This window comes from Meriones unguiculatus, chromosome 10 (assembly GCF_030254825.1).
Source record: "Meriones unguiculatus strain TT.TT164.6M chromosome 10, Bangor_MerUng_6.1, whole genome shotgun sequence".
Taxonomy (NCBI): domain Eukaryota; kingdom Metazoa; phylum Chordata; class Mammalia; order Rodentia; family Muridae; genus Meriones; species Meriones unguiculatus.
Window position 1 is genome coordinate 49,691,124 of NC_083358.1, and position 26,011 is coordinate 49,717,134.

Here is a 26,011-nt window from a genome sequence, read left to right on the forward strand (position 1 = left end):
ATAGATGCTTCAATAACACTTACTGAATAGTGTGCATGGTACTACAGGGTATTATGCATGTTACTGGATGGGAAATATAATCATATCACCCAAATACAAACCTTTCAACCTATACAGTGATAGTGCTGCAAGACAGACTGCTACAACAGTGTCACAGATTGTAGAAGTAATAAACCACTCTCTAAAGTCAAGGCCACTTCGTGAAATGAAACTAATACTTGATACTGATAAAGTGGCCCAAACCTGAACAATAGATAGGTCAATTATCCTAAGGGAAACCTAATACTGGTATTCAGCTCCATGAATGGACCAATAAAATGACTTCTAATGACATTCTGCTATACCCATAAGTTAGTGCTTCACTCAGCCCTCATCAGAAAAGCTGCTTATTCCATGGATGACAGCTAACACAGAGACCCAGATTTGGACATCATGCAGAGTATGGGAGATTTTGGAGTACTGAGTCCTAAACTGGATGTCTTCATCAAAGCTCTCCCCTCTAGGTTCAGGGCCTGATTCAGAAGAGGAGACAGAAACATTGTAAGAGGTGAAAAGAGTGTGCTCCAACACAACAGGACAGATGCACATATATGAACTCACAGACTGTGGCAACACACCCAAGACCTGCACAATTTAAAGAAGAAAAACATACCATCAGTGAGAAAAGTAACTGGACACAAAGTCCCACCACCAAGAAGCTGTTTGCAATTGACACTTGCTGGGGAAGGGGAAACTGGTTTCCTTCTATAGAGTGACAGTGCATTATCAAGCACTGTCCAGTTCGACCCTATGTGTTCTCAGGACTAGCTAACCAACAAAATCCATGGTTTTGGGTGTGCTTACTGACTATTTTTGTCTTATTAGTTTTCTTTACTTGGGTTTTCTTATTTTTAATACAAAAGGGCAAAGAACATAAAAGTATTGGGTGGTAGGGAGATGGGAAGAATATAGGAAATGTTGAAGAAGGAGAAAATCAATCAAATACACAAGGAAAAACAATGAACAAAATTCAGAATTTTTTTCAATGAGGGTATGACAAACTACATAGAATTTTGCAGAAATTAATTAATACAAAGAATTCTGTTGCTCCACAGTGTTTCATCACCATAAAAATCCAGGAGCATTAAAGATACTGTGTTACTAAAACCTGAAATGCCTCACTAACATATAAATGGGCTCATTCTTTACTTACTCTTTAACTGACTCATTAATTCATATCTTCACTGTGTTGCCCCCACAAAATCCAGGTCTGATGTTTTGGTGGACAACATCCTAAAGACTTACAACTCCAAGGTTTTCCAAACTAAATACAGAAAAATAATAGACTAAAGTTTATTTTGACAAAATGTCAGAATATATCATTTAATTTCTTCGAAGTAATGTTAACTGTCCTAAAATAACCATAAAAACTATTTCATAATTATTACTGATAGAAAAATTATAGATTTTGCCAGTATGTTGTAAGTAAGTTTTTGTTCTCAATGGTTGCGCTGGAACACATGGCATATCCATGAAATAGCATATAACCCAATACCAAAGATCCATGAGAAAGAAAAAGACTAAACACAATGCCCCTAAGAAGACAAACACACACACACACACACACACACACACACACACCAGCAAACCAGCAATACTGTGAGTGAAATAATCATTTATTTAACTATAATTACATGAAACTAGCAGCAAGGCAGAGAGCATGTAGTGGGGAGTGTTTGCCTAGCAGAAAAGATGCCCTAGTTCTGATCTCTAGCATCATCATTATCATCATCATTATTATTATTACCATTATTTGTTGCTGCCAAATATATATTTAAAAAGTCTGTAAAACCACTAATTTAGTGTGAGCCAACCAGGGCTTTATAAACACCACTTAACTTGCTGGGTATTTAAAGCAGAGGTGGTTTAAAGTAGGAATTTATTTCAAAAGGATTAGAACTCTTGAGAAACTGATAAGAGTGCTATGTAGCGTGGTGACTGGGAACACTGCCCCCAGGTTGGAGGAATGGGTGGCTATGGTCATGAGAAGGACATTGTCTTCTGGGGAAGCAGAAATACTGCCTTTCATCACCATCTCTCCAAATGCTTCCCACTAACAGTAGACAGGAACACTAAGGGCAAAGCCTGAGGGTTTCCCCAAACCTGCCACACAGAATGGCAGTGTACAAGGGGACACAGCTGAATGACACAGACCACACTGTCAGCACTTTGATATATTTTTTAAAAATAGAGTACTAATTCCTACTCCAGAGAGAAATTTAATTATAAAAATATATTTAAAATAAGTTCATTACTAATAGGCTTATATGCAAAAATATTACATAACCAAAAGAAATTTTGAATTATTATGAACTAATTAGATTGGTCAAAAACAATTAACTGTAAAGTTTTAAATGCATCCTACTGTTCTATAATGAATAAATTGTTGTTAGGTTATATGCCTTGTAGCATGCCCAGGAAGGGAACAGCCCCGCACATCAGCCCAGGCAACAATCTGACACAATTTGGGTCTGTATGTGGGACCCATTTTCCCAGGCCGACTCACTGTGACAATCCATTATCCCTTCTGCCCTAGTTTCACTCTGTTGATGTGAGACGACAATGATCAAAAACAACTCAAGAAGAGAAAGGTTTATTTGGCTTACAGGTTGCAGTCTCTCAACAACAGAAATCAGGGTGGGTACTCCAAGCAGAAACCAAAAACAAACCAGAGGCACAGGCCATGTGTGAGCCCTGCTTACTGACCCCTTTCCCTGGCTTGTTCAGCTGTGTTCTTTATACAACCTGGGCCCATCTGCCCATGGTGGGCACTGCCTTCTGTGGGCTGAGCCCTCTCATGTCAATTAGCAGTCAGGTAAAATGCACCAAAGACATCCCTGCAAGTCAACCTGATGGGGACAATTTCTTCATGATGGTCCCTTTTCTCAAGTAGGTCAAGTCAACACTTTTTTTAAACATAGAGTTTTAATTTTTTCACAATTTATTCATTATATATCCCAATGGAAGCTCCTCCCTCAACTCCTCCAAGTCCCACCCTCCCTCTTCCTCTATCCAATCCCCTTCCCCTAGTCCACTGAAAGGGGTCCTTCTCCTCCTCTGCCACCTGCCCCTATTAAGATTATCAAGTCTTATCAGGACTTCCTGGGTCCTGTTCCTCTGTGACCTGGTAAGGCCACATTGCCAGGAACAAGTGATCAAAGAGCAGGCAACTGAATTCATGACAGAGTCAGCCTCTGCTCCCCTTACTAGGGAACCCACATGGAGACTGAGCTGTCATTTGGCTACATCTGAGGATAGGTCTAGGTCCTATCCTTGGTTGGTGCATCAGTCTCTGCAGGACCCCCTGGGCTCCAAATTTTTAGTTTTATTGGTTCCCCTGTGGGGTTCCTGTCCCCTCCATGTCCTTCTATACTCCTTTCTTCAATAAGACACCATAAATATATGATTTAAGGACTCAATCAAACCAGCACATAAACATTTAAATAATATCTCAATGTTATAAATTGAAGATGTTTGTACTGGTGAACAGTTTCCTGGGAGAACGTGGTGCTTGGTACACAGAAGGGACTCAGCTTACAAGAAGACATCCCAATAGTCTTTGCAAAAGGTGCCTAATTGACTTCTATTTATTGTAATTTCACATCTTCATACATAAGTCATTTATTGTAACCAAGAGCATGCCTTTCAATTAAGACTACTTACTGTAGAATAGAACCAGCCAATGTGTTGGCCTATAGGAATAAAGGCTCAAGGCAGCATTTCTACATCTACTGGCAAGACTGTGTATGTGCTTCTGGCAGAACTGTCTTCTGTGGAAACATGTACTGTAGTGAATGTTTGTCACATGCTCTTCTTAGCAAAGTCACATTACCCAGTAATTCACACTCAAGTCCATTCATAGAGTGGCTGAGCTGTGTTCGTTTTACTAAAGTAAAAGAATATGTGACTTGTAAGGAAGACTTTCCCTTCCTTTCTTTGATTAAAAGCATGACAAAAACAGATTAATTTATCTTGAATTAATATCAGGGAAGTGGCTAAAATGTACAGAATTCATGCAGATTTGTTGAAGAAATAACAGATTTTTTTTTAAAGAGAGAATTGAAAATGAAATGTGTTTAAGAATTGTGAAGATGTCAGGGGTGGTCAGGCCTGTAATCCCTGCACTCGGGAGGCAGAGGCAAGTAAATCTCTATGAGTTTGAGGCGGACCAGCCTGGTCTACAAAGTGAATCCCAGACTGTCAGGGCTATGTAAAGAAACCATGTATAAAAAAAAAAAAAAGCAAAACGACAACAACAACAACAAAAATGTGCAGTTATGGGGAGGATACACATGGAGGATGTTAAGGATGTTGGTGGTGGTGTTTACAAAAACCATAGGGCATCTTCAACCTGCTCACCCAACAATGCTTGCCAATACAGTAAGAGTAAAGTAATTGGTTAGTGTTTTAGTTCTCACAAATACTAAAAGGAATCTGATAATCTGACTTGTATGTAAACTGCAAGAGTGTGCCTAAGCTTTTCGGGTCTAGCAGCCCTGGTTCCCTGGTTCGAATGCACTGTCACTGACTTTCTTGCTTTGCTATTCCCTTGCTTTGCCACCAGACAACACAATGACTCAGATCTGCTCATACTAAGAAATGCAACCTGAAGACTGGAGAAAACACACACACACACATGCACACCTTCCCCTTTACCAGTTAACAAACTTTGTTAGGATAATGTAGGCAAAGCATCAAATTCTATACAACTGATGTAAATATGTCTTTAAAAACTACAATGTACTTTAGAATTTTGTCTGTTTTTGAGATCCAAAGTTTTGGTAAAGGTTACCCTGTTGAGCACATGCATCATTAAATACTTTATCAGGAAGGTCCAAACAATTCTACTGAGAGGTTCAAAGAATGTGCATTGCAATGTGCACAGGCCTGGGAAGGCAGAGGGGAGAGCTGAAACCTTGGTCTATTACCTGTAACTCATTGTATATCTGCTCTAGGTGAGCCCAACAGTGATGGCCATGCACAAGGTGACAGATGGTGGAAAGCGGCACTGTGGATTTCCTTTGTGTTACAGCTCCACTCAAGGGAAGTTTAGGGTTGTTGGTTATTCTTCTAAAAGAAAGAAACTCCCTGGTACATTGGAGACAGGGTGTATCAGCTGACCTTTGACCTTCTCCCTCATTAACAGCCCAGAGCACCAACATCACTGACTGGCATGTTTGCATGCTTAGGCTTTAGCACTCCGAGAAATTTGATAACTGTTATTTCACTATTCCCTTTCTAGGAGATGCTTTCAGGAAGGTGCTGTGATAAAAATAGATTTCCATATTGTCCTGTTAGGCGTTTTCTTAGGTATTCAATTCACACACTTTGATAAAAATGGGGCACATGTTTGCAGGGTAGAGTTTTGCTTTTCTAGTGGGTTATAGAATAACATCAAGAATAATTTGACACACACACACACTTATCACCATGGATTTACTTCTAATGAAAACATGTCCCCTGAGGTGGTCACCATCTGCTGGCCCACAAGCCCACCTGTATCAGCTCATGAGCAAAGTCAATAGAATATGCTGGAGAATTCACAGAAAACTGAGAGCAATATTCAATATTTTAATGAATATGCAATTTCCTGTAAATAAATAGTAAATCATCCCTAAACTTGGGTAATTTCAAAGTTCAATAATTAGAGAATTCCTTTAGAATTATTAAATTACTATAAAAAAAGAGAAAAAAATGCTTCAAGTGACAAAAAAATGGTATTGAAAATATAGGCAATTGCTTAATATCACTCAGAAGTTTTTAGAGCCAAGAGCTCTCTAAAATATTATGAAAGGTCAAAGGATGAGGTCTGAAGCCTAAAAGTAACAAGGACCACAGCAAACTCCCCACAGCAGGCACCCCTTCCACAGCCTTGGAGATCTGCACTGTCAGGGTGAAGGTCTCCTGGAGGCAGAACATGCTCCCGATGAGTTCCTTGACCACGTATTAAATTGCTCGTTAGTAAAATAATTGCCAAGACATATCACGAGGATGTGTGTGAGGGCTCGAGTCCTTCAGGCTGAAAATCGTGCTGCTTTGCCACGCACTAACCATTCCCTAATTCAAACACATACACATTTCAGTTCCTGTAATTTCAGCTTGTGTCTAAAGCTGATGTTAAACTTTGAAAAGAAACTTGTATCATGAATAAAAGGGGGTTTAATCCACATCTGCTCCAGGAAAAAGCGCCCCTAGTCTTTGCCAAACATGAAAAGTTATTCCACTACAGTGTAACAAAAAAATGCATTACTTCTGTGTTCTCAGACTCATAACAAGAATAATAGATTGTTAAAACATGTCGTTGAAATGTATTAGAATTTATCTGTGAGGTTGGCCTCAAAAACATTTAAAAAGCTTTAAGTCATACTCCAAACCCACATCGTTAGATTTAAAACATTGCACCGTGCAGGCATAAATAGATGCCATTATTCCCCACCTTAGACATGCATGTGTTATGCCGCTGCTGTGCAGTCTGTACTCATAAGCAAACTACCACCCAGTGGAGAGAGGGAAGATCTTTCAGGAAGATGGGCAAAGCAAGTCAGGAGGGGCTGCCAGTGTAGGTGGGTCCAGGGGAAGTGAGGGCACCAGGCAGGGCAGCGAGTCCTGCTTAGTTAGCTCTAAACACCACTGGCCATCAATTTGCATCCAAAGGGAAAAGAAGTAGTCCCTGGCACACTTACTTAGCAGTGTGGCTTCTGGGGAAAACAGTCTAGGAAACCTTTCATTACAAACCCCTCTCTTCAAGCTTAGTTAAAATAAGGCAAGACAGAAGACAAACTGAAGACAGTCAGGAAGGGAAGTGTGCTTGCACACGTGTGGTGAGTGTGGAGTGTGAACCCTTTAAATACAGAGGAAGAATCTGAAGGTGGAGTGTTCCTTACAGGGTTTGGAAGTGCCAGTGTGTGAGAGGATGGGAGAGCCAGAAGGGAGCGTGCTCGTAAAATCAAGATTTATGAGGCTTTGGAAATGGTACTGGAACATGCCTGTGGGTGTGACAAAAAAAAAAAAAAAAAAAAAAAAGTGCATGGGAGATGAGAGGGGAAAGGCAAGGGCTGTGTTGAGAAATTAGTGGAAAGGGAAAGGTGGCGAATCGAGGAGAATCCGGAGTGACAGTAGTAGAAGTAGGAAGGCAGTGTAAAATAGTGGAAACAGAATAGAAGGGAAAAACAGGAGAGTGAAGGCAATGGGGGGGGTGAACAGGGAGATGGAGGAATGTGATAGGAAAAAGAGGAAGAGGAGAAACAAGAAAGGAAAATAGCTACAAGGGGGAAAAAAGCTGAACGAGGAATATTTGGATTTTACTATTCAAGTGAGAGGGAAAATAAATGCAGCACGGAGCCAGCAGTTGGAAAAAGTCGCTTGCGGAGTGAAGCAGAAAGAAGCCCCGTAAACTTGTCAGACTACGGGAGCACCGCTGGCACCAGAGCAGAGACCCGGCTCCAAAGTGGCACCTGCCCCTCCTTCCGGCCCCACACTCCTCACCCAGGGCTGCCCAGAAAGCGCGCTTCCCTCTCTCCCTAACCCGGCCAGCCCCCTGCCCAGGGTCTAGGGAACCCAGGGAGGGTCAAGCCCGGCTAGCCCGAGCTGTGGTGTTTTGCTAGAGAGCAACAGCAGGATCCACGCTGGGTGTCAAGCAAGGTGCGGAGAGGGAAAGGGACGGAAAGATAGACTGAGGCAAGAGTGGAGACGGCGCGCGGTCCCTACCTGAGCACCGCCGTGTCACCTTTCCTCACCAGCATGTTGTCCACGGCCGCCCAGGGGAAGTCCACGCTCTGCCCAGCCGGGAGGCAGGAGCACAGGCTCAGAAGCACCGCCGCCAGCCACTGGTTCGAGCAACAAGCGCCCTGCGCCAGGAGCACCATGTCCGTGCCTGCCAGGCTGCTCACTCTCCGGCAGCGTCGGCTCCCACCCCCTGCTGCTGGCGAGGCTGCCCGGTACCCAGGCGGCGCGCCACACGATCTTTTTTTTCCTCTTTTGCTTTTTTTCTGAGTGGGTGGGTGGGTTTCTTCTCTTTCTCGCCCCCTCCCTAGTTGTCGGGCGTAGTTTCCCTCTTTCCCCGGCCTCGCCTCCTTTCTGCTCGTCTGCAGCTTGCCTGCCCTCCCTCCCCTCCCGCCCCCTGGCACCGCGCTCCACCTCCTTCGGGGCGCCCGGCCGCGTCCGGAGCGTGGCTAATCCCTGGCGGCCGCACTCCCGTCCTGCGAGGCGGCGAGCAGAGCGCGGGAGGCGGCGCAGGCAGCGCGGGGCGCAGCGGCGGCCGGCGGCCCCCGGGCTCGCGCGCGTTGCCAAGCGGCCGTTTCCGTAGCAACCCCGCCCGGGGATGGAGGACCAGGCAGGGAGGGGGCCGAGGAGCCAAAGAGATGGATCAAAAGGAGGGAAAGAAGGGTACTGGGAAGCTAAGGCGGCGGGGGTACGCCGCCGAGGTCTAGTCCGGCTTGGCGGCGCGAGCGAGGGAGCTGAGCGGGCCCGGGGCTGGGCTGTCAGGGCTCCGGGGCCGGGTCTGCCCTCCCGTGCAGTCAGGTCCCCCAGCCTACCGGGGCCCCCGACTTTAAAGTGCTCAACTTGGGGTCGGCGCCATCATGACGCCTGAGACTGTGAGTTGGCTTTTTTTGATGGTTTTTTTTTTTTTTAATGCTGACTAGCTAATCGCGTTGTTAATGAACTGCCAGGCTTTGCTCTGCTCTCCTCTCTCTCCCTCTCTTCCTCTCTCCCCTCCCTCCGTTATTTTTCTTGGGGTGGGGGTATGTTTTACCCTCTTTTGGAGCTGTGCAGGGACTGTGGCGGCGCTGCTGCTTTGCGGGGACAGTAGAGTGATCCCGGCCTAACGGCCGAGAGCTAGTGCGTCTGTGAGTCTGCCTGTGAGGACTCTGGAGGACGCCTGCCCTGCTCTGTGCGTCTTGCTACTAACTTGTGCGTGAGTGTGTGTTCGGTGGTGGTGCAAGTACAGAGTGTGCGCGTGTGAGAGGGAGATGTAGTGTGCAGGGCGCGTGCAGGGCCGGGGAGCGCGCAAGACGCAGGCGCACTGGGAGGGATGGGCGGGCCTTGCTGGGATGCAGAGCAGGAGGAGGCTGCAATCAAGTGTTTTAATTGTGTGGAGCTAGGCGGTCCTGTTATGTAAGAGGCAGTTTAACCCATTTGAGCCAATTGGGCGGAAGGCTCGAGCATTCGAGTGAAGCCAAAGCATTCCTAGGTTTTAATGAATCCCTGTTTTTTGTTTTTCCTCATCACCTCCCAGATGGGGAGGACCCGCAGCCTTTGAGCAGCAACCTCAGCTCCCAAAACTGCAAGCCTGGCCCCGCGCACCTGCTAGCCCAGCCTACGCCCGGGCAGGGCAGGCCAGGGCAGAGTGTCAGGACACCCCATGGTCCACTCTTGGTTTTATTTATTTATTTTTTTTCTTCCCTCCCTTTCTGGCACTCATTTTCAGCCTCAAGATCCTAGAGCTCTTCCAGGCTTTTGCAAATCAATGAGAGAATCTGAGTTCAGAAGAGAGGCTCCAGTCCCTGTGAGGAGTTTGAGAGCGAAAATGAAAGTGGAGGGAGATAGTAGTTAGAAATAACTTACCCTCCCCTTTTGGTTTTCCCCATCTTCCGCCTGTAGCGGTATTTAAAAAACACATTCGTCTTTCTCTGGTGCTCTTTCGAGCTCCTTTTTCTGAACGCCAGCAGGGCCACGGAGCAGAGCGCATTGAAGCAATGATCTCTGCAGGGGTCAGCATCCGGCTACCTCCCCAGACTGAGCTCTTGATAAGGCTGGCAAGAGTCATAGTTGCTGTTGTTGGTACTCAGGGTGGCTTTTTATTTTTATTTATCACCACGTCTAAGGATAGATGGGGTAAAAGCAGCAATTCCCATCACCGGAGACCACCCAGACTGACTAATCCAAGAGCTTCTATACAGCCTCACCTCCCTGCAGAAAAGTCCCCGCGAGGCTCAGCAATTAACCGGGGGTTTGCAGCAGGAGCTACCGACTTGATTAGTATTCAGGCTTAATTCTCAGAACCCGCTCGGGAATTGAAAGTGCGGTAGTATTCAGCCGCATTTCGAAACATCAATAAAATGTTAGTCATTTGCGGATGAATGAAAACATTTTTTCTTTACCGTCTGCTGTGCTAGGGAAATAATTGTCAAATGGCAGCCTCCCACGAATATTGATGCCAGATACCTAAAGCTCTCCTCTGGTGTACTTCATTTAACATTCTTGGCAGTGCAATCTGGATAAAGCTTAAAATTATCTAGGACAAACGAGGTATTAGAAGACTTGACATCCCTCTACGTGGCCAACTAGTTCCATGCGGCATTATTTCACCACCGATAAACCTGACGCCAACGAAAGGAGGCAGAAGGCTCAGCCTCTGGCATTGAGCCAAAGCTTAATGATACTGTTTGCAGGGATGCTAGAGCCAGTGCCTTCCAGTACAAGCCACTGAAAGACATCCTTTCCTAAATGCCTTCCCTAGAGACTGAATCTTCAGTGCGGGGGCTGGGGAGCAGGAGGAGGGACTTCTGTGGCCACGGCCTGAGCTCTGCAGCAATATTAATATGTACAACAACCCTTCGGGCTGTGCACCAAAATTGGAGCCACTTCTATTTAAAGGAGCGAATTTCCTTTCCTGTTTCTGGTTTCTGTCTCCGCTTCTATTCGATGATCAGAAAACACTTAACTCTTACAGAACCAATCCAAATAAAATCAAGCAAGAAACCCGGCTGATAGATGTGTGGAGTTTATAAGTCTGTCACAATTAAAGAATGTAAGAATGCATGTCAGGCAGTTGCTCTTGCCTCATGCATTGCTGCTGTCCTCTGACTAAACAGAGAAATGGAGGATTAACCTCAAAGCTTGTTATGGGAGGTTTTCCCCTTGACCCTTCCCAGGGTTCATGTCTGAGAAGATTTTCATGGCTTCCAGCATTTGCTTCCAAAGTCTCAGAATTCTTCCCAGAGGAGATATAAATCCTGGAATTCTTGCCTACTTTTAAGGAAACTCTGGAACAGAATCAAGTAAGAAAATGAAAAAGGTAGGAAACCCTAGTGTTAAACTAAAAAGCCATGCTGTGTTCACCTGAATGGTGGCTGTAACAGGATGGGGCCTTGGACAGAAATAGTAGACACTGACAAAGCCAGCCTCTCTTACTGTGTAAGCATGCACTTTGCTGTTTCTAAACCTCACGTTCTTACATTTGAAGAATCATGATGACCAATATGGAGTTCGTTTAGAACAGGGGAGGTGATGGAAGAAAATTCTCCATTGACTTACATTTTTTCTTCATGCCCTATGACCTACAATTTTAACCACTGTTTTAAAACTTCTTTGGAGTTTTCATTTAGGATTCAATGGTGCAAATGAGATTGTCATTATAAAAATAAAGGACAGAAATAAACTGTTTTGTTTTTATCAATGGTGAGTAAAGCCAACATCAACTCTCTGTGTATGAAAAATTTTAGTCAGGACAGGACCTAGAAACTAATTGAAAGAGCTGACAAGAACACATAGTTCTTGACGGAGCCGGTCAGGGAACTGTCTTGCCAGGACATAGGCCAACAGCTCTCTCGCTTGCCAGGTGATTCATTTTGAGTTAAAGGGGCTTAAGTTTGACACATTTTCAAGTGATTGGGAAACATAAAAACAAAACCAAAAAAAAACCCTTAGGGAATTAGTTAGAGATTCTGAGCCTAGGAACCAGGTGACTGGGATTGCCTTGGCAAATAAATGTTCAGTTGCATGGAAGTCTCAGCAAGTAACGGTTAATGGTTAACAATGCCAGATGTCCACTGGGCTATCATTCTCTGGCATTACTAAATACCCTGCCACACAGGAGCAAATCACTCCACGTTAAGAACTGATGGTTCAGTTAGAGGTCACAAATATGAACATCCATCAATGTTCCCTCCTCCTTACCTACGATGAGGCAGAGCTATGGTCCACACCCCACACTGCCTTGAAGTCTGCAAAGACAGAAGTGGCTCTTCATTAAGTCAGGCTCCATTTGGCTCTGAGCCATTAAGGACCTGGTTAGCACAACTGGAAAGGATATAATAATAAGCCCCAAATAAAGTATTTCACAGCCACAGTCCCACCTGTACTGTGTGTACCATGCACTGTGGCTGGCTCTCCTCAGCGCCTGGAATGTGTGCTTTGCCCCTGTGAGGTTCTATGGTAAATGCTGCTGTGAAGTAGGTTTGGGTAGAGGCTCCCAGACTTAAACCAGATTTGACATGACAAGTCTCAGCTTTAAGAGAAATCATCATTTCATGGCTTCTGAATAAAAGAGATTCTGAAGTGATGAGCTGCCTTCCAGGAAGAGCTGCCTCTGGCCTCTGTGTTCCTGACATTAGACCTGCAGGGTAGGCAGCCTGAGAAATGAATATTGAATCCAGGGGAAGGGAGCTATTGACCTCTGCAGTCATTCAGTCTAAACAATGAGTTAAGGCACAGAGGTCTGTTTGCTACTGGGATGGGAGGGGAGGGCTCCCAGGCTACCACCAAAAGCTCCCTATGTTCTCCAGGAAATGCTACAAAGAGTTTATGTGGGAATCTGAAGGAAAACATTCCCAAATGCTAAATCTTTATTCTTTTTGCTTGTAAGATGAGAGATTTACCTACATTTTGTTACATGTTTTCATGGGTTCCACAAAAAGCAATAATTTCATTTAACTCTATGAATGATCTCTTCCCGTCCAAAAGTCTGTAGGAACATACACTATGTGAATTAAAATGAAAACATCAAATTTGATGTTTTCAGCTGTACCATAAAAAGAATAAAATCACATTTTCTCAAATAAGTGTGCTATTTTATTATTCTATATCATAGTTTTTAAAAAAGTTCTTCCTCAAGGTAGAGATGTTTCAGTGTATTTACTGTGTTTGAGGATTACATCTTCCCTTCATTTATTTTTGCAATCTCTATGTCTTTGTGCATCTGTGAAGGAGGAGAGCTTCCTGGGTGACCTTAAGGAATTTTGACTGGAATTGGCAGTCTTCAATTATTATTCCTGATTTCATAAAGGAGGAATATGAAAACCATGGCTATTTTGAATAGGTTCAAAAGTAAGTTACTGTGGCAAGTTCAGCCCAACAGGAATTCTAGAAATGTCTGCATTGTTATAACTCTTGTTGTGGATTATGATATTCATAAAGATGAATGTACCAACGTTTGCATTGAATGAAATTTAAAGAGCAATATCAAAAACCTTTCAAATTTTATAATAACCAACCAGGTTCATTACAGTGTTTACTTTTGTTCTGAAAACAGTCACTTTTAGAGAAGTGCAAAAATGTGAAGCAAAGTTTAGTGAAGATTAAGCTGTGTATCCATTTCTACAAAGATTGAAGAGAGTCGCCTGCACCCAAACACCACCAAAGCTCTCTCTGTATTACCTCCACAGCACATTGGTGCTCAGTCCTGGCAGGAAGGGGCAGTGTTCTGCATTGGCTGGTGCTGAGGGCAGAGATACTGCTGCCAGCTGCCTTGCCTTTTCCTCTTCTGCAGCCTCCAGAGCTCCAGCCTGCTCATCCTGCCACCTGCGTTCAGGATGGATCTTTCCCTGTTGATGCTCTCTGAAACACCGTCAGAGACACATTCCTCAGTCTCCCGTGATTTTGTACTAAGTCAGCTAACAATAAAATACCATAACTCACAAACACTGGGCATGGAAACCAAGTCTGGGGCCTGACACCTAACTTTAAAGTCATAAGCCTGTGCCAGTGAAAACACTATGGTGCAGTTATGTACATTAAATGCTGTAACAATACATTATCTAGAAATAAGCTAAACAAATACACCAAGCTAAGTTTCAACAATGGTACCTCAAAGTTAAACAGGTAATGTTCAGATCATCAAATTCCAACATACAGCAGAATAAAGTTGGCCTTTATCTTACAGTGTGTAAATATATCAATTTGGAAGGATGAAATTTCTAAACACAGGACCTGAGCCCATCTTTATCCCTTGTAAATAAGTGGAGAGAGATTGTTTTGCTACTCATGTTGAAAGTGATCGAGATACCACACCAAAGTCTTGGGACAAAATCAAAAGTATATAACAACAGTATTTCAATCCAGATAGCTTTCAGACTGAAAACTATCCAAATGGAAAAGTAGCCTACAGAATAAGGAAAGTATTTTCAGTCTGCGTATTTGGTGATGGAATGATACTCAAAATTTAGAAAGAACTCTTACAAGGCAATGGCACGAAAAAAAGTAACCGATAAAACTGGGCTCAGGGTGAGCAGACCCAGAACTTGTCTCCAGAGAAAATATGTGATGTCCAGCTAAGGTCATCATGGCCTTCACCATTGTCATCACCGCTGTCATCACTGTCCTCATTGTCATCTTCATCATCGTCATCATCGCCGTCATTGTCATTATCATCATCACCAGTACTCGTTTGTTTCTGTTGCTTTCCTTACTTGGTTCATGTCCATCACATTAGCTCTAGTTCACAATGACTCAGTAGTAACCTTGCTGCTTCAGGAAAGGCCCACAATGAGAAAGACACGAAAGAGTGCACTTTCTGAATGATGAAGCAAAGCGTTAAATCAGTATTTCCAGGACGAAAGATATCTGCAATCTGACTGTGAACTAGAGAATGACTGGACAGAGCCTCTGTTCTCCCTAGTGCTCTGCCACTCCATGAAGAAGCACCAATGCAACTATGTCTTTATCTCCCTGTCAGCTCTGGGAGGCTGAGGTCGAATACTGTACAGTCTCCAGGGTTCCTTCCAGGAAAATCTGATGGACACTATACTTAAGTGTTGAATGTTTAGGTTTGCTGCTGCAGGCCTTGGTCAGCACAGGCCTCTCCAACAGAGAAGGCTCACTCATGGTCCGGCAATAACAACTCTCTAGTTTTTAGTTCTCCTGGATAGGGTCCCTAAACACGGGTAAGCTTGATAGTTGTTTCTTGTAAATATTGTAAGATATTTTGCTTCTATGCAACACCCAAATTTATGTTTTCCCAAGGTAGAATTTTACTGAACTGTGATATGTAGGTCTGTATATATTGCCTGAGCCAGCCAGCAGAGTCTAACGGTTCTTGAGTCGGGAGTGAGGATTAATATTAATAAAATAAACACACAACACACAGGAAACTTTTTTAAAGGTTCAGACTCGACAGCCACAGCAAAAGGCAGGCTGCTGCAGCAAGCAGCAAGTCTCAAGTCTCTGCCTCCTCCTCTGCCTCCAGCCCTCTGACCACTTTATTTTGTGAGGAGTTACTTTCAGCCAGTAAAACATCTCAGGACAATAGGTTAATTTGCACAAGGAGCCTGAGGAAGAGGTGTGACCCTCACAAGCTATCCCACCTGCTGTCACAAACAAAAGGAGATGGACTTGCAAGTTCTTCTCTGTCATTTGTAAAGGCCTCCTAAAAGCCATCTCTCCACCTAGATTTAAATATCAAAGCAGGCCGCTGGAGTCATGGCTCCTGACAATATATTACAAGGATGAATTAAAAATAATAAATGTCAAAAATTTTCATCAGCATAACAGTACTTAAAATTCACCTACAATTTTAATTGTAGTACAAAAACAAACAACTATATTCTGATACATATTATTTTTTTATTCACATGTGCTATTTACAATGTGTAATATTTAGACATTATTATTGAGCTCAACAAACATTGGAGTTATGCTCATTGAAATAGCTTCATATTAGACAAAAGTCCTCACTTTAGGTAATATTTGCATAGAACCCACAATTTCTGCATAAGACACATCAATCATAACTTTGAACAAAAAGTAATGTGCTTTATTTCTGTAACTGTTACCATGAACTTTCACTCACTCTGGCCTGCCGCTTTTATTTGGATGTATGAGTTATAACTGATTTTCCTGATCTTTGATGATTTTCAGGTAATGTGATTTGCTGTTACTTAGGGAGCAAACACTGAAGTCCATCAAGATCGCTTGATGGTTTTCTGTCCCATCTCTCCAGAGAAAGCAGAGAGCTGCTCATTTTACCAAATGCTCTTGTGTCTCAGGTTATTGTTTAAAAACAATCTTGGCCCAGATTTTTTGGTTTTGTTGCTCTCCTTGTGGAGCTCCTGCCCTCTCCAGGTCTTAGGATTTTCTACTTCTTACATAAGGTTCCCAGCACTCTGCCTAAAAGGGTCTTTTCTGAGACTGATACTCCAGCCAAGGATCATTCATGGAGATAACCTAGAATCCCTGCACAGATGCAGCCCATGGCAGTTCAGTGTTCAAGAGGGTTCCATAGTAATGGGAAGAGGGACTGTCTCTGACATGAACTGATTGGCCTGCTCTTTGATCACCTCCCCCTGACAGGGGAGCAGCCTTACAAGGCCACAGAAGAAGACAGTGCAGCCAGTCCTGATAGACCTGATAGACTAGGATCAGGAAGGAAGGGAAGGAAGAACTCCCCTATCGGTGGACTGGGGGCGGGCATGTGTGGAGAAGGGAGAGGGAGGATGGCAGTCGGAGGGAGGGAGCTACAGGGGGGATACAAAGTGAATAAATTGTAATCAATTAAAAAAGAGAGAAAAAAGAAGTATAATGTATATATGAATAAAATTTGAAATATTGGGAAAAAAACATCTTGGCTTTTTCAAATGACTCACTTGGAAAATTTGTACATAATTGTGTTAGTTTCCAGGGTGGCCTCATATGGCTTTTGAATACTAGAACTAAATTTTCAGATGAATTGTTTCCACAAACTTTTGGTGGAAAGTGGAGGAACTGCTGGGGACTTGTCGTCACAATCAGACCTCACATGGTTGACATTTACGTTATTATTATTCGGTTTCACTTATGGACTTATTCCAAATAGATTTGCTGTGGATGGCTAGCAACTTCTCTCAATTAACCTGTGAGCTGCAGAACAATTGCCATCATCTAATTATAGAAGCAATTAGAAGTATCATAATCAGATTACAAATTGAGAATTTAAGCCAAAGCAAACAAAAATTTGTGAGGAAAAATTTTCAAAATCATTACCTCCATTGACAAATTATGTGGCAAATTCTGCAAATTTTAACTCACTTAGGTCATAGTAAATCATTTTGCATATGATAAACATGAGTTAAAAAATGCATTTAAATAATTTGTCTGTCACATCTATGATATAAAGTATTATAAACCTACTTAATCAACAGGTTTTGCTTGTTTTAACATTTTGTGCATAAGTATTCATTTCTTGTATTTAAATTAAACAGTAAATTATCATTCTTTGATTTATCTATTAATAATACAAGATTTCAAAACATTGTTTGAAATTGTTGGGGGTGGCAGTGTTGCAACTGGGTATCATGTAAGCCAGGTTAGCCCCAAAGTAGCTGTGTAGCTGAAGATGACCTTGAATTTCTAACTATTTTACTTCTACCTCCAGAGGAATGCTGAGAGACCAGGGGTGTACAAGAGATCAAACCCAGGGATTTGTGTCTTGCTAAACACTCTACAACCAGGAATCTCCCTAGGCTAAAGCTTTGAGGTACTTTATTGATAATGTATTACATCTGAGAATTTTTATTAGATATATGTTTGTTTATTTATTTATTTAATGTGTGCACATGCTTGTTAATGTGTGTACCTCAGAGGAAACTTTACGGAGTCAGCTTTCTCCTTCTACCATGTGGGTCATGGGGATCAATCATGGATCATCAGTCTTGGTGGCAAGCACCTTTAGCTACTGAGCTGTATAGGTGGCCCATGTCTAAAGTTTTCTTTTTTAGGAAAAATAAATAAATTCTTGTCTGCATTTTTAAAATATTTACTTCCTTTGGTAAGGACAAAATTAAAATTTCAGAATTGTTTTAACTAGATATCCATGTCCAAACAGCCCTTGCCTGCATACAGCCTAATATTTCAGAGCCATCTTTTTTTTTTATATCAAACATATTTATTCCATGTGGCATATTGTGCTTGGTTGTGTGTATGAGGGGATGGCAAAGGTGGTAGGAAGGGACTGTGACTGCTTCCACACTAAAAAAGGATTGTATCTGAAATATATATGGTATGTTTGAGGACCTTACATGGATTAAAAGGGTAAGGTTTCTTCCTACAAAAGAGAGTTCTGATATGATGAAGCAGTTAAATTTTCTACTGCAACTTTGAAAATTCTAAATCTTGGTACTCCCAAAACTTGGCTAATAATCAGAAACTCATCGGCTTTCAAAAAGCAAGCACATACTTTCCAACACACAGAATTATTCTGCCACATATCTATCCAGGACCACACTCTATTGGGAGGAACCATGCAAATCTTCAACATGTCTCAGAATGCAGGCTCTGACGTCACTCAACCATATTAACCCCTCAACTACGAGTAATATATTATTTTTTTAAGATGACTTCAACAAATTTTAAGAAGCAGATAAATGTAATTTTTTCTTCATTTGGAGACTGACAGTCAAAGAAACAGATCTTACAGGCTTACAGGCTGACATTCTACTGCATCTTTCTTCATTTGGTGTTGAACAGTATTGGCCTTCCATCCATTATTGGGACAGAACATAGTGCTTAAGGACTCCTAGTTGTTTAGAGCCCTTTTGATGGCTCTGGTACAAATTCAGACACTGGGGTGAGGCTTCAGTATAGGGATTTCAGGAGGAAAACTCTCTGGCCATAATAATCTTTATCATTTGAGACCTTTGTCATCATGCTCACTGCTACCACCTTCCATACCACTCAACACACACACACGGAAGAAAGTCTAGAAATACTCACCGAAATAATGAAAGTAATAAACATGTCCTTGTGTATGACTGAATATTTTAGAATATTTAGGATTTGAGAGGACACAGGTTCTATTTTTACTAGATCATTCTCATACACACTATGTTTTCTTTTCATAGCTCTTCATATTACACTCTCCCACCTCCATTACCTTTCCTAACTTAAAGGTCTATATTCTGTTTTCATGTCATCTTTTTGTTTTTTATTCCCCTTTTAATTTGATGAACATAATTGCCTATATACCTAGCCATTTTCATGAAGTTACAAGATTCTCTTCTTCTGTATCCTTGAGTACTGCCCCACCATTTCTATACATTGCATGACATTCATGTACTCATTGCTGATGGGCACTTAGGTTGGGGATGTGCTGAACAACATGTGCAGGCAGTGTCTCATCACATAGATTATGGATAGTCCTTGGAAGAGTTCTCTTATTGAAATAAAGTAACATGTTCTCGCCTGGCTGAATTTGGTTTGAGTTCTGTCTTATTGGATATGGGTATAGCTGTCCTATCTTGCTTTGGATTCTATAGTTCAATACAGCATTTGTTTTTCCTTCACTGTCTGTCATTGTTTACCTTAGACTTGTTTACTGAGGTGAGTTTCTTGCGGGCAGCACATAGTTGGGCAGTTAAAAATATAATCAGCCTCTGTGTGCACGTGTGTGTGTGTGTGTGTGTGTGTGGTGTGTTGCTATTGTTGTTTTTGCTTTGTTGCTGTGGATCGTTTTGCATTAAAGAGCTTTGAGGCTGTGTGCATACTGCTTTTGCAGAGGACTAGAGTTTAGTTCCCAGAACCCACATCTAACAGTTCACAAAGAACCTGCGGCTCCAGCCTCTCCCTTAAAAGCTCATTGTTATGAACCACACAACACGTAGCTTATTGTGACCTAGTTAGTGGTCAATGACCACTATGTATTATTATTATAAGGCATATTCTAGTCAAATACATAAGGAAAATTGACATTTACTATAAGCAGAGGACCAGGCAAGGAACTATACCACTTCTATGCCCTTACTGTGTACTAGACACCACTCCAGCTCTGTGGCAAAAGGTATTTCACTTAACTCTTATCTCATATTGACTCCCTTGCCCTGTCTTTAAAAGAAGAAAATGTTAGTTACAAGTGACTGAAAAAAAATATCAAGTGCCCACAAAAAGGAGCAGAGGTTCTGGTATGGGAATCTGGGACTGCTAAGGAAGTTCTCTGTCCATTCTGATGAGAGGGAGGCTGTATGGCTTTTATTGATCTACACATCTTGATTGAATCTGAAATATCTGACTACAGTATGAGCAATCAGGTGGAGACAGTGATCCGAAATCAGAGAGCAGAAAAGTCTACATTTATACATGTTCTAATTTTCCAAGTCCCATTTGTTCTTCTGGTAGGTTAGTGTATTTTAATATCTTATGTTAAGAGGATGCATTATTTTAATAGTGTATCTCATTTTTCTCTCTAGGGAAAGCAGGAGAAATTATGCATTCTGCAAGACTACAGCAGCTGCTTTCCAGGCATAGCCTAGTGGACTGGGCAATGTACTAATTCAAAGCCAGAGCAAAGTCTATTCCGGGTCTTGATAATGGCTCCACAGGATCAGACCGATAGGCTCTCAAACAAAGCCCTTTTAAGACAATACATATTTATGTCCCTTTATGTATAACTGAAGCTGTCCAAACCAGATTAAATCCTGATGACTTTGTTAATTATATATTTGAGTATGGCAGAATTCAAACATAAGAATAAACCCAGGCCTCAGACAGAGACTGAGGAGGCATGGGACATGGTCAGCAGCTACTATCTTTGCTTTCTCTTCTGATATTGATTTTGTCAAAAATTCTCTGCTCCTCTTCTGAGATATGGTCATCTAAAAGTGCATAAATGATTCTGTTGAATTTTATAATAAATAAGGCTTTCAGAGCCACCTATTAAAATCCCAATACTAACTCTAAATCATCAGGGAGGATAAACAACATTTGGCTTACACTAGCATGCACTTGATCATCACTGTGGTCAAATAAGATAAAAACAATGAGGGAAGTGATCATTGGACAGTAGGATTTTTCCCATGATGTAACGGGCCCCTGGACTTCAGTAGGCACCCAAACCTCAACAAAACAGACTCCACAATAGAAGTACCATTCAAGCTATAAAACAGCACATAGATAACAGTACCTGCCAAAATGAAAACAAAGGCACAATCCATCAAAGTCCACAGTTCTGAGGAAGTTTTTAAATTTTCTAACATTGCCTTTGGCTTCTGTAGCTCCACTTCTGACTCACTGTTTTTGCTAACTGAAGTATGTCATCCCAGAATTTTTTTTTCTTAAATGCTCAGCCTGCGAAGGGTTCACAGCTACACTGTAATCCTGAACACCCAGTGCATTTGCTAGCTTCTAGATAGCAAAGAATTTCCATTTGTCTTCTCACAACAAAAAGGAGTCTCTTGGGATGAAAGTTGTCTAGACTGTATATGTCATGTTTCATGTATTATAATTTCAAGAAGATTACTAACTATTCATATATTCAGATGAAAAATAATTTCAAAATTTCTATTCTACATTTCAATATCTATTCTCACTACTATTTCACCCTCAGTGATGTGCTTCGGTTTGCAAAATTGGGGTACATTCCTGTAAATAAAAGTAGGCAGAATATTTGTCTACTGGAATGTACCTGTGTCAACGCTTGTGCTGTCCCTGTACATGGAGCTCAGCAGTAAACAGTCCTGCTACTCATTGAAGATGGTCCCACCCTGTTTTGCTGTAGTGAGAACATGAGTGCAAGCTGTGAGCTGTGAAATGGTAGTTTGCAGAGATGCTGAGTGAGACTGATGATGGAACCTCCCATTAGAACCAAGCAGTGGAACTTGCACTCTGCTCTGGGCTTGCTAACCTGATGCCTCACAAAGATTGCTGACCTCAGTTTGATTCAGTCTGATCCCATTTTCACTCGAGTGTTTATACCAGAGTCTACATGCTACTGTTAGACAAGAAGGAAATATTTCATACATTTTTTAAGAAAACAAATTCCTGGAAATTTTTTTTTTCAAATCAGTATATTGTCTTATTCTATGCAATTATTCTAGACATTTTAAGTCAAAATACTATTGACAAAAAGTACGCTACTTTTCATATTGAAACCTAAAATGGCATGTTTTAATGCTATATATATCACATGGGCAACATTAATTTAGGAGGTTAATGCATCGATTTTTCCATGAAATTAATTTTACCCAACCATAAAATGTTTATATGTTTATATATGTGTGTGCATGTAATTTGTAGATACATAAAAGCTTACTTTATATCATGACTATATATAATGCTAGATTTCTTATTTACTTTTTGGTAATAAGGTAATATTAAAATGTATTAAAAAGAATTTAAGTAGGATGCTGTAAAGGTAACACTTAGTAATAAAATTTAGATTTTTGAATAAAACTGTAATTTTTCCTATCAGTCATACTCATAATCTCTGGAACAGTTTTTCCAGCTGTTGACAAATACATTTTGCAAGAACTAAAAGTTTTCTGCACATACCTGAAAATAAATGAACATACTTAACATTTCACACATGATATGCAGTCTTTTTTTTTCACTAACGGAATTAAAAATGATCATATTCATAATGTAAAATTAGGGATGGTATTAGCCAATAATTGGTGATAAGTTGATAATGCAGCCTGTAATAAAGTAAGCAGAAAGAAATAATATGTTTTAGAAAGCTTTGCTCGTCTAGGTAATATATTCATTTCTATGTACACCTCATTGCCTAACCGTCATCTCAAAATTAAACTAATTATTTTACTAATGAACAGAAGTAGAATCTGAAATAAGGATATCTATCTTTTATGAATTAGGAATGCTTGTAGCTTGAATAAACAAAAAAGTTGTTTTTGAAACAGCCCATTTATCCTGGAGATGTTCAGTGAAATTAGAGTTAGAAAAAAAAAGAAACAAAATTGATTTCATGTAAGCAAAGCCATGTTTAAAAACAGGAATAGAGTTCATAGTTTGACTTAAGCTTGAGAATATGTCATTTTGAAATCATCTTCTTATCTAGAAGAAAATAGCTAGTTAAAATGATTCTTTTTTGAGAGAAGAAAATAAAGATTATCCTAGGAGTATAATAATGATTTTTTTTTTTTTTTTTTTTTTGTAAAAGGACAGGGCAGCATGAGCTGGAGATGACTGTATCATCAGAACATGTATTTTAGTAACTGAATCCTTTATAAAAGCAACAGTAAATTAACACAGAGTTTCAGGGTCAAACAACCCAAGATTGGATCAGTAATTTGTTGTGATGATCTATTCATTGACTGTCCTGTCCTGAAGGATACACAGAGAGCTGATTAAAAAAAAAAAAAAAAAGGATTCTGAGTGTGTTTTTCAGGTTGCCTGAAGAAGAGGCTAACATTTGAATTAGGGCATTAGTAAAGAGGCACAGTCTGGCCAATATGGGTGAGCATCAGCAAGCTATGGAAAGACCCCAAGCAACAGAAACAATTGGGAGGAAAGATTTGCTCTATCTTCTGGTGTCTCATCTTCTGACTCAGAAACTTGTGCCAGCCCCTCAGACTCCCTTTCCACCAAGCTTCCAAGCCTTTGACCTCAAAATATGGGTCAGGTCACCCATTCCTGGTTCTTGCTGAACAATATGCTGCCAGTCCATTTGGGGCAAAACCTAGGCTTATATAACCAACTGAGACATTGACAAATACACCTTGAGCCAATCAGACTTATAACACCCCTGGTATTTAAACAGAAGTAATCACTGCCCTTTAAGATTAGTGACACACACAAAGCCCTATGATATAGACTCAAAGGCATAAACCTTTTATGGTGGTGAGACACACTGGATTCAAAACCCAGAAACTCCAGATGTGAAAGGTGATCATCTCTTCAGCAATGCTGGAAAACTCTCAGTTGTGAAAGCTCAAACTCCATTGTAAAGAAAATACAATGAACACCAAGAAAATAGAGGAGTTATTCAATTTTGATTTTTTTTTTCAAGAGAAGTGAAGGAATTTTAGAAAAGCAAACAAATATCCTTGAGTTGGAAGGTGCACTGAGCAAAATTAAAGTATATGATCCAGGCAAGGCTCCAGTAATAGAATACATTGAGAAGCAGAAAGGATTAACTCAAAGGCAGGTTATCTGTTCTCTAGTGATAGAATAAAAAAGGAGGACTATGAATGGGAAGAATAAGGAAGTCTTTATGTGCTCATAGAGAGAGCACAAGAGAACAAGCCTATGCCTTCTTGGTATGTAAGAGGGACTCAACGGTATCAAAGTTAAAGGAATCTTCCTCAAAGAGATAATCACAGATTAAGTGTTTAAACCTCTAGAACACCTAGGTACTGGGAGGATTACAGTTACAGTCATTTTTATCTCATCCAAGTCATGTTTTTTTTTTTTTTTTTTTTATCTACCCCAAGACATGTTAAGATCAAACTCTCAGTGGTAATTATGCAGAGATGATCTTAAGGTTGGAAAAGATATGCATACACATAAGGGAGCACAGAATAAATCTGGAAGCAGAACTGCCAGAAGAAACATGAAAATATGATACCCAGCAAAACTATCCTTTAGAAATAGGTGCAATGAACACAGTGACCAAAAGGCATCCCCAACAGACTCATTATGATTAGTACCGAAAGGAGCTTTTCAGATGAAGGAAAGAGATATTAATGAGTAGGAAGGAGGCTGGTGCTGGAGTGTTATTAGGTACTGGTGAGAGTAAATAGAAAATTTCAGAATGTGCAGGTAGCATGAACCTCCTCTTAAACTCATGCATTTTTTATTAAGATTAAAAAGCAAAACAACTAAAATAACAATTGCAACACTCAAATCAATCATAATGCAAGAAAAGCTGCTTGGTGCAAAAGGATACAGACGGCAACTTTGAGCAATTCAATGTTCACTCATAAATGACTCTTAGTAAACCATGAACAGGTAAACGTCCTCAGACTGATAAAGTGCTTGTTAAAAATCAACTATACTTTCTCGTGTCTATAATGATTATATCTATAATTTAGGTGTGTTTCAGTAGATGTCTAACGGTCTATAGTTCCAAAGCTTTATATCCTGGGTGTGTTTCAGGTTGCTGGCTGTGGTGCTTTGAATGGGAAAGGCCTGCATAGGCTCTACACCTGGTTCAAGTTGGAGGTGCTGATGGGGAAGACTTAAGTTTTAAGGCCTTGCAGGAGGAGTTCACAAGTGCCTGGGCTATGTGTGTAAAATGCCTCATCTTGAAGTTCACTCATTCTGCTTCCTGCCTGGTATAAAGGATGGGAGCACTCAGCTTCCTCCTCTTACCACCTTGTGCCTTCTGCTACAAAACTGCTCCTTCCATTATGACTACTAAGCTCTGGAACCTTCAGGTAACTCACTCTCCTAAGCCGTCATGGACATGGTGTTTCATCACATCCACAGAGAAGGAGCTAGCTCAGCCTTTAGGGATGGAGCCTGTAAGAGAATGAGCACACTGCATCAACTCTGAGGGGGGCAGGGCTGTGAGTCTCAGGAGTGGCTGAGTTCACAGAGAGCTGAGTGGGACAGCAGCACCCAGCCTTGATCCTCCTCTCACTGAAGACACACCACACAACACCCACCATCACATGACACAACACCCCACCAACACACCAAAGAACACCCCACCAACACACCACACAACACTCCAACAAAACAGACAACACCCACCAACACACCACACAACACCCCAAAACACATACATACAATACTCATGAACACACCCAAACAACAGCCCACAAACACATGCAAAACAGATCCTCCAAAGACAAGGGTAAATGATGTTTTATGAATCAGCTAGCCTCAGATGATTTATGCAGACCAGACAAGATGGCCTAAGTAAATGCTGAAAAATTTAAGACGTTTGCAATTACTTACATTGCAGACTATGAAAGAAGAAATGAAACTTTTTATTTGATTATGCTCTGAGAGCCAACATAGAAAATCTGCATAATGTCAACAAAAACATTGTAAAATTTTCAGTACAGGACACTAATATAGAAAAATCAACTGTTTTACTATTCCCTCACAATGAATAAGTAGAGTGTAAGTTAAAGATCCATTATCATTTGCATTAATACCTTCCAAAGTAAAATACATCGTGTCAACCTAACAAAGCACGTATAAGAGCTAATGAGCAAAACTCGGAGATGGTTCAACTGTTTAAAAAAACAGGAGTAAAAGAAAGTTCATCTTTACAAATGGAAAATTTTGATATTATGTCATATCTTCATGACTTAATCTACAA

General features: G+C 41.2%; 1 protein-coding gene and 1 long non-coding RNA gene across 8 annotated transcripts in view; one reads left to right on the forward strand and one right to left on the reverse strand.

Annotated features, from left to right (window-relative positions):
- Negr1 (neuronal growth regulator 1) overlaps positions 1–8,309 on the reverse strand; it is a 727,040-nt gene extending 718,731 nt beyond the window's left edge. For both annotated transcript variants that reach the window (XM_060392439.1, XM_060392438.1), the window contains exon 1: positions 7,747–8,309. In XM_060392439.1, the coding sequence (XP_060248422.1) occupies positions 7,747–7,904 (158 nt within the window). In that variant the 5' untranslated portion in view covers positions 7,905–8,309. The remainder of the gene's footprint in view (positions 1–7,746) is intronic.
- Positions 8,310–8,492: 183 nt separating this feature from the next.
- The window catches only part of LOC132656862 (uncharacterized), a 185,240-nt gene continuing 167,721 nt past the window's right edge, over positions 8,493–26,011 (forward strand). For 4 of the 6 annotated variants that reach the window (XR_009594636.1, XR_009594634.1, XR_009594639.1 and 1 more), the window contains exon 1: positions 8,493–8,633. This is a non-coding gene — a long non-coding RNA (uncharacterized LOC132656862). Of the gene's footprint in view, positions 8,634–12,966; positions 13,087–17,386; positions 17,489–26,011 lie in introns of all 6 variants that reach the window. The other 2 variants (XR_009594637.1, XR_009594635.1) reach the window with 2 other exon arrangements.